We start from the raw sequence: 9,144 nt of genomic DNA, 5'->3' as shown, positions 1-9,144 counted from the left end.
CTCACCCATAATTTTGTAATCTAACAACATGAATGGTCTTAAATAATTGAGGGACGTTGGGAATTCAATCTTATTTATAACTTTGTGCCGATAATGTATGCTCATTGAAAAAAAATAACTTCTCTATGCTAATTAAAACAAGTAACTTCTCATTTTTAATAGGATTTTTATCATTTTAAAATCATTTTTCACATAATTTTATTTTTTTATCAAAATTAAGAAATTATTCCCTATTTTTCTTTGAAAAAATTAATCAATGAAAAGTTTTACCCAGTTTGTGCTTTTGAGGGGAAAGGCGTTTCCATTTTCAGCACGATTTTGGGGATCACGGGCTCCAGCAGTAGCTGTAGTGTTTCGTCTTTCTTCCGATTCCATGAGCATTATTTATTTTCCGGTGGGACCTGTCATTCCAGAGCAGTGAGAGTCCACATACGATACAGTATGAAGGAATTCTGAGCAATCAAAACTTCCCTTTCAAGCCCAATCCTTTTTCTCTCTCACTGTCTGATTTCCTTGCCAAGCCATTTCCCACTCCTTCTCTGTAAGGCCGTAAACGCTCTCCCCTTCCTCATTCTTGTTCTCTCGCTCCCACTTTACCCCCCCTCCCAACCCTGCAGAACTCTTTTCTTGGTTCGTGATGAACAGAGAGTAATGGGTTCTTGCGCTTCTGTTCATAGAAACACGGAGACCGACATGAAATTCAAACTGTCACTTGGATCCAAAGCTGACAAGATTGTGATTCCCCCATCACCCGTCAAGGAAAAACCCCGCAACGACAACTTTCCGATCCACGGTATTGCTCTTAAGTCCTTCAGGGACTGCGATATGATCCATGTTGAAATTTTTATCGCTATAAAATTTGTGTTTCACCAGTTAGTTTTTTCCTCTGCTCTCGCCTGGCTGTTTTAAAGGGTTACTTTTACATTTAATTGATCTCTTGATATACAGATGCTGTTCTTTTCATTATTATATTTCTCATAGACGTGAAGCTTGACACTTTTATCTTTCTGTGAACGTTTCTGGAGTTTCTTTTGACGTGCGATCTCAATTGTTATGGGATCTGCAAATATTTATTTATCTGCTGTTTCAGATATTTCAGAAAATCCGAATTTTTTATCAGATTTTGTTTTCATATTTTATGTTTCTTATTGTTACTGGTTTTGGAGTTTGTGTGCCTTATTTCTGTTTGATTCCTTCTGCTGGCCCTTCTAGGTGTGTTGATAATCTCCTATCGATCTATTTGGTTTACATGGTCCCTATTTCGTACTGATTTTTTTAGATTACTTATTAATATTAAACTTTAATTCAATAAAATGGAAAGTCACTATAATTTAATTGTAAGATGGTTACTAAGAGTAGGCATCTAGTTAATGGAGCTATTCAGCGTCCAAGAGATATCTCCCGTTCATCAGAGGAAGTGTATCCATTAGTTGAGCGGAGGTGTCCCCACTTAACCAAAGAGGCAAGTCGCTTGTTAAGCTTGCTATAAGTGGATATCTCTCTCTAAGATTGCAATAATTAATACTGCGTGACTCGTGCTATAATCAAAACCGGGAGCCTCCTAGAGAAGAGGAGGGAACGACTTAGTTCAGCAATTTTTTTTTTTGGAAGATATTGTTTTACAAACTGAATTGAATTGAACCCCTTCTCTCTTTCTGCTGAAGTGTCTCGAACTCCATAGATCTTATCAGCCAGCAGCTGGGTTGAGGCTTTGGTCTTAACATTTTCAAACGTTATTTACAGAGAAGTAATGGTTAGAAAACAGAAACACTTTAGAATATCATGCACGCTGGTGATGATACTGTTTTTACTAGCAGATGTCTTATTGTATTCGGTCATTGATGGTAGATGCGTATTGGTATGTATGTGGTCGCTGCCCTTTGGAACTTTCGTTTCTGTGGGACCAGAAGTGCAGCATACATCATACGGATTGCCTAGGCCTCTAGTGGGGAAGGTTGGTGTATTTTCCATGTAGCTTCAACTTACCACGTCATCTATGGACTCCACTAACTGGTGAGAGTCAGCTATAAAGGACGAGCAATTTTAAAATGATAGAGCATATTGCATTAAGTATGATAAACCTTAAAGGTGAAACCTATAAAAGAATGCTTTCTGAATGGGAAATGCCTACAGGATGTTACTTCTCAGTCTACCTAGACCTATGGATCACATAATGGGGTAAAGATGGGGTGTAATGCCAAGGAAGAAAGGAAGGCTTTCAGAATCATGAATTCATGATTTTAGATGGAAGATCTTTGTCAATTGCAAATTTTGTCAAGTACACAGGCATGAAGATAAAATTGTGGTTTGGCATCCTTCTCAAAACTCTAAGGACTGCTGCGAACCAGTGCATAGAGTGCCTCTAATTATGCTTGCTAGCATAAAATAAGAGATGGAGAATGAAGTTGGGTGTCCAAACTGTGTCATCTCTTGCTTGTAACATTTCAAAATCAAAAGCAATCTTTTCTGTTGGATTTATCCTTCTCTTGTTAATTGGATTGCTGATTTCATTTTCCCAGGTGTTGCATTCAAGTTGAGTCTATATTCATGCCTTTTGCACGCATGAACTGAATGTGAATTTTTTTCCCTGCCTTGACAGGTAGCAAAGAGGAAACGTTTTTTGATTCAAAGCCCTGGATAGACTCGGACGGCGAAGATGATTTCTATAGTGTCAATGGTGGTAAGGATTTCTTGCTATTGTTTCTTCTTCTGAATTTTTTCTGTCAGATTATTTACCTACCTAGCTCCAAAGATTATAGTAATGTAGTTATGTGCTGACTATAAGTTGAGGTCAAACTGTGCCCATCTAAAAATTTTGCTGAGGGAATAGTCAGAAGGATACACGAATTTGAACTGGAAAGATATTCATGATTATACTAATCAGTGTCATTGTAATATAAGCACATGAAGAATGTAGAGCCACGTTGAACTACAGTTAATTTTAGCTTTTTGTTTGATCATAACTCTTCCTACACTCAGATGGGGTATTTCTTTGCCTGTTTCTCGTAATGCAGAGCTTACACCATCTCGGGGCAGCTCTCCGGTTCACCACTCTTTGGGGAACTCTGGTGTCAAGAGAACCCCTTCTGAGAATAGAAATCCCGGTTCGCTGCAAGAACCATCTCCAACGGAAAGGAAGAAGAAACTTGTAGAACTTTTTCAAGACAAAGATGAGGCTGAGGGTGAGAAAAAAACCCCCGATACCCAAAACAAAGGTGAAGAAACTCAAGTTAAAACAACTATCCAGGACTTGCTTCCAAAATCTGCACAAAGCACCCCATACATCTCGGGGGCCAACTCTGTGTGTAGTAGTGAAAGAAGCATGAACGAGGACCCTCTGTCCATCAGGGAGAAATCTGGTAAGTCTGTCCAGTGCTGCCTTCCGAGCTTGGCCTCATGTCGTAGCTTTAGTGAGAGGAGGAGGAAGATGAGTCCTGCAATACCAGCTAATGGAAAACCTTGACCACGATTATACGTTGCAGTCTTGACACAGAAGTGTCTTTTGACATGTTGTAAAAGTGGCTGAATTGGCATTATGTGAATGTGACTGTGTACATCTCAACATTTTCCTTGTAAAGAAGACTTATAATATTAATTTTGAGAGCATTAAAAACTTCTGACTGAAGTGATGACGCTCTGTAAAAATGCTATGAGATTTTCTTGTGATAATATATCTTCCAGGGCCCAGTTTAGCCTTAGAACTGGTTGTCTCTTGTGACGCAGTACTTATTTGATTCGATTTATTTTTCCAGATGAAGATTTACTTGATAGAATCATCCCACAAATTATGTCATGGAAGACACGCATAAATTGAGCTTGCTTTGACTTCAATATAAACAAGAAAAAGTGATAGTAGAGTATTTCTATTTTATCGTCAAGTGGAAGCCATAGATGATATTAGTTGGAACTGAATGAGGGTTGTTCAGTTGCGCTTGAGAAGGAGTAACGTTGCCTGCTCGCAACAGTCGTTGAATTACTAGCTCCTTATCATTCCTATTCCTATACCGCCTAAATTCAGGACGAAAGCCGGCATTAGAGCTCTTTTTTTTTGTCAACACAATTAACTCTATGCCAGGTATGAGGGAAATAGAGGAGAGAGGAGGGAAATTTTTTATGAAATCGATTTAAAAAATTGAAAAAGTGGGGATTATAAAATTTTGGGTTAATTAATCCGCAAGTCCTTATAGTTTCAACGAATTTTAAATCAGGTCTCTATAGTTTTTTTTCTTTTTATTAGATCCTTATACTTTTATCTTTTTTTAATTAGGTCCTTGTATTTATTTTTCTTTTAATTAAGTCCTTATAATTTCATTAAATTTTTAATCAGGTCCATGTAGTTTTAATTTTTATTTATTAATTAAATATAAGCTTAATTAAATAGATTAATAATGAAATATAAAATATTAATAAGTAAATTAAATTAATAATTATGTAATAAAAAATAATAGAATTAATTAATTCAGGAAAATTTTTTAGAACAATTAATTTTTTTGCTGAAAAAATTAAAATCATTATAATAATTCAATATCGTTAGAATATTATTGTTTATAAACTAATATTAAATAATATATACTATTTTATGTTTATATAATAGTACTATTAGAATTCATAAAATAAAGAATAAAAAATTCAGGGACTTAATTGAAAATAAAATGAACTTATAAGGACTTGATAAAAAGAAAAATAAATACAAGGACCTAATCAAAAACAAGTGAAAGTATAAGGATCTGATAAAAAGAAAAAAAACTATAAGGACCTAATTCAAAATTCGTTGAAACTATAAGGACTTGCGGATTAATTATCCCTAAAATTTTAATAAAGAAAAACTGTAAAATAAAATAATAATAATTAATTAAAAAAATTTAACCCCACTTCATTAATTTTTTAAATTGAGTTTATCAAAATTTTCTTTCCTCTTCCTTTATATTTTCCTTATACCAAACAGACTCTAAGAGTCATCTTCTTTTGGGCCAGTAAGTTATTCAAAAGGCAAAATATCTGGAAGTTTTGCAGATGAAGAAGATAGATACTTTTTGTGAACTAAAATGATTTAATTAGGACTCTTAATTTAGTATTGTACTGTAATTAAATTTATTTAAAAATAAAAAATTTATATATTAAGTTATTAACTGTAAAGTGATGCAGTTTGTGAATTAATGAGAGCCTTGGTTTCGTAGGATCGGCCATTGAGTGTGGGGCAGCAAGCTGTGGGCTGCTGGCTCCTTCCCAGGATCAACTGAATTGGATCTGCCAATGCTCGTAACCACGAGGATTCACACAAATTAAACAACATTATATTTAGTAAAAAAAACTAATTTCTCTCAAAATAGTAAATTAAAGTTTAAATTTTTATCAAAAGAAATACTTATATTTAGGGTTCAACAATATTTTAAATATAAATGCTTACAACAGCACGATGACTCGTTAAAAAAAAAAAAATCACACAAATTGCCTCAAGAAGAGTCTACAAAAACCCAGACGAAAAATGAAGAGTGGACAAATGGGGTCCACGGGACAGGTGTATCAGAAATTGAAGATGCCTTGCCCCATCACACAGAGAGTGGACTCTTTCACTATCAGGCTCCTTATCCCTTTCCCAGATAACCCACTCGCCCACTCCCTTGATAACCATTTGGGATTACCCTCCTTCACTCCTTTATTATTGCACTCACTCTGCATTTTGCATACGCTTTGCTTCATTATTAACAAGGACTATGTATTATGTATATAAAACTAAGTGTCTTTTGCACAGAAAAAGGAGATACGAAAATGGGATTACAAGTGAGATCAAACTCGTAATCTCCTACTTACAAGAGAAGTTTACATGTCACTAGACTACTATCAGGTTATTAGTTTTTTTGTCGCTTTTTGTTTTTCACCGAAAAAGGAGATGTCTGACTCTAATTTACGATCTTTCACATTTGTGCTCCTACGTGTCAGTATTTGATGGAGAGTGTGGTTTAAAAATTATGATTACGTGCAAGGTACATGTATTATCATTTCACTCGCACAAGCATATGTCTGTGGTCTTTCTATTTCTATAGTACACTACTCTTACATCAAAAGAAATATTCCACCTCTATACATAACTTGAACGAATCACCGTGCTCATTTCCTGCCCCGCGTGAAACTCCGGATTCATACCAATTATATTATAAAATTTTGAAAATTTAGATAACAACCAAGAACACTGATTTAAAAAAAAAAAGAAAATAAAATAAAACAACCATTTTGAAAATAAAATAGTATTTACTTCCTTATATTGGAAAAAAGAATATAACTATTAAGCAAAAATTTATTGATATATAACATAAAATTTAATGTTGGATCCATATTTAATTAGTTATGATAACATAACAAACATAATATGTAAATGTATGTGTATAAATTAAAAGAAATTTAAGTTCCTCCCTTTCAGAGGCATACACATAAATCAGTGTGAAGCCTGAGCAACTTCTTTTGAAGGGGTCGGATATGAAAAGGCTCGATAGACATGAACCCTACTCAACCATGCGATGGCAGAAGCAAAGTGATGCACTATCCTTTTTATGGACCCAGTTTCCCTGCTAAGCAATGTGATGAGCACCAAGTGCTCATCACCCAAACGCAGCGTTTTACTAAAGAATGGAGAAATCTTGGCCATTGGTTGTATGATAATCCTAACCATCCAATTATGAAATATCCTTGTTGTATTGTGGGAAGACTCCAACAGATGAGGCCAGATTCCGCTTCTCTTCTCGGCAGAACCAGTTTTCTGGTAGCGTCATCCCTATGAGTGTCATCGGCGGTGGCTGTCCTTGGGTGGCGCATGGGGGTATTAAACTCTACGGCACTCAACACATGGAGGTTGAAGATGACGCATGGTTCAGCGGCGTATGGCGAGAGATTTGGTTCGATGATGCTTGGAAGGATTGCGTAGATCTGATTTGATGCTGTAGAGATTCATGAACCAAGGTAGGATTCAAAGAAGAGAAGACTCAAAGCCATTGCAAAAATTCAAAATCATGGTTCAGGTGCTAATTTTCATTGATTTCTTGTAGAAAAATGGCACCACTCTGGTTCAAATGCAGGAAAAAAAAATTTGCATAAAGTGGTGTTGATTCTGAAATTGATCTCTATCGGAAGTATTAAGTTTTGGGAGCAACTTAACAGTTTTTGGTCACATTCTGAAGAGGGTAACTTATGAATGGAGAATAAAAGTTCAGGTTAGTAGCGAAAAAATGTGAAAGGAAAATTTGGAACTTGTTCTGTTGAATCGCATCTCCCTAAGTTTGGTTCATGCATTTTATTTGTCACAAATTAAATCTTTTTATTATATGTATGTTATGTGATGAAAAGAATAGGAGTGTCTCATAGATGTTAATGGTAAAACGGAGCTTAGTTTGTAAAAGATAATCTCATGGACCCTGGAGGCTGATATATTAAGCTAGACAAATAAAGTTGATTTTGATCAAATAAAAATGATGACCCCGATGCTTTGGCTCTGTTTTTCCATGCATTTGCTGGCCACTAATTCAAGTTTCCAATAAATCCATATTATGCGTTCAAATGTTCAAATTAGAAGGTTGATGTATTTAAAGGAACATTTACATGAAACTATAGTTTCAAATGCTCGCTTCTCACCTCTCTTGAATCCTTAGATAATGTATATACATTCATGTTTACCAAATAGCCATATTCTTGTTTATTATTTACTTGTTAGTTCTAGTTGCTAATTGTAACTCTTGTCTTAAGCATTTATGGCTTTGCAACCTATAAATGTTGATATAGTTTGAAGTAGTATCATCATTACTTTTGTTCTTTTGTCATAATTTATGCCTTCTATAGGTACCATGTTCTCCTGGCTTCATTAGCTTATCTTAAAGAGTATACGTATCATTGGAAGAAGAATTTAAGAAATTGAGTCGCAAGCATTAAAGTACAACAAGGAGCTTGCAGAATAAATTGAAGCAAATCAAGCACTACCACACTGCCTCCATTCCAGTGTGCATTTTATTGTCCTGTATAAATGAAAAAACATGTATTTTGTTAGTTATGTAATCTGTAAAGCCTATTAATAGATTGATATGTACAGAGGTTGCTTATTGTAGATGAGATTGTTGAAGAGAATAAAGAGAATAAAATCCTATTTTTATGCAAATTATATGTATCTATTTTTCTATTTATTACCTTGTGTGTAATTTGCCATAAGGTCTATGGCTTCACTTGATGGAATTTCGTTGACCTGTGCCTGCATTTGCAAACATCAATGGTTGGGACATCAAAATATTATAATTGTATATAGCACTTAGTACTAATCAATTTATTGATTTATACCATTAGCAAGCTTGTAAATGACAATGGTTGTGATGTAGATGATGAAAAACTATGTTGTGATGAAGGAATTGAGAATGAAAATGTTGAATCTTGTGTTTGTGCAAGTTGTGTTGGAACTTCTAAATATGAAACTGTTGAAACTTGAGCTTGTGTATTTTTCATTTGATCAATCTTTTTTCTTCCCCTTTGTGATGAAGCCTCTCTTTTTTTCCCAGATGGCTTCTTAGATGATGAAGCATCTTGAGAGTCCTACAAGAAATAATACAAATGCAAAATAAGGAATATTCTTTTTTCTTTATGTACAAATTAAAATTCAATACCTTTGATTCAACTTTTCTTCTTATTTTCCTATTCTTCTCCTCCCAACCTTTCCAACGTCTTTTTCTAGATTTTCCATCTCTTTTTTTGAATCCCTTTGGCATATTTTGTGGCTCTGTGATTGGTTCAGAATTCTCATTTTTATTGCTGTCAGGAATCTCATTTTCTAATTCAGTGATACATCTCTGAACACGAGTAAATTCCTCAGGAGTATCAGCAGCTTTTGTTGCCAACCTTACCATCCCAATCATCAGTTGTCTAAATCTTCGTGTTTTGTCGAGTTTAGGATCTACTTGTATTTCATTTCCTTTGGCATCATGCACAACCCTGTTCCTTGCTTCCTTAGTCCACCGCTTGAGAATATATTGCTTAGGCATAACTCTTACATCTTTAGACTCGTATACTTTCAGTGCATGACAACATAATATCCCTGTGGTCTCAAACATCTGACAACTACAAGAAATTTTATGTGTATTAGGATTAAATTCAATTCTCCATTCCCCTTCTTCA

General features: G+C 34.8%; 1 protein-coding gene across 1 annotated transcript; it reads left to right on the top strand.

The window, feature by feature from the left end:
- Positions 1–372: 372 nt before the first annotated feature.
- On the top strand, positions 373–3,701 carry LOC114728653 (uncharacterized protein At3g27210). The gene is made up of 3 exons (XM_028915580.1): positions 373–793; positions 2,600–2,680; positions 3,015–3,701. Exons 1-3 carry the CDS (start codon positions 652–654, stop codon positions 3,461–3,463), a joined length of 672 nt encoding a protein of 223 aa, XP_028771413.1. The 5' UTR covers positions 373–651; the 3' UTR covers positions 3,464–3,701.
- Positions 3,702–9,144: the final 5,443 nt, after the last annotated feature.

The sequence above is a fragment of the Neltuma alba genome, unplaced genomic scaffold, assembly GCF_004799145.2.
Source record: "Neltuma alba isolate B1F8T4 unplaced genomic scaffold, ASM479914v2 tig00012564_pilon, whole genome shotgun sequence".
In the NCBI taxonomy this organism is placed as follows: Eukaryota; Viridiplantae; Streptophyta; class Magnoliopsida; order Fabales; family Fabaceae; genus Neltuma; species Neltuma alba.
The sequence above is the reverse complement of the archived record's forward strand: the minus strand, read 5'-3'. Positions and strand labels throughout refer to the sequence as shown.

Excerpts from the sequence above, each read along its gene's own strand:
- LOC114728653 (XM_028915580.1), top strand. The coding sequence starts at position 652 with ATGGGTTCTTGCGCTTCTGTTCATAGAAACACGGAGACCGACATGAAA. Across the intron at positions 794-2,599 it reads CGACAACTTTCCGATCCACG|GTAGCAAAGAGGAAACGTTT; the intron begins GTATTGCTCTTA and ends CTGCCTTGACAG. Across the intron at positions 2,681-3,014 it reads TTTCTATAGTGTCAATGGTG|AGCTTACACCATCTCGGGGC; the intron begins GTAAGGATTTCT and ends CTCGTAATGCAG.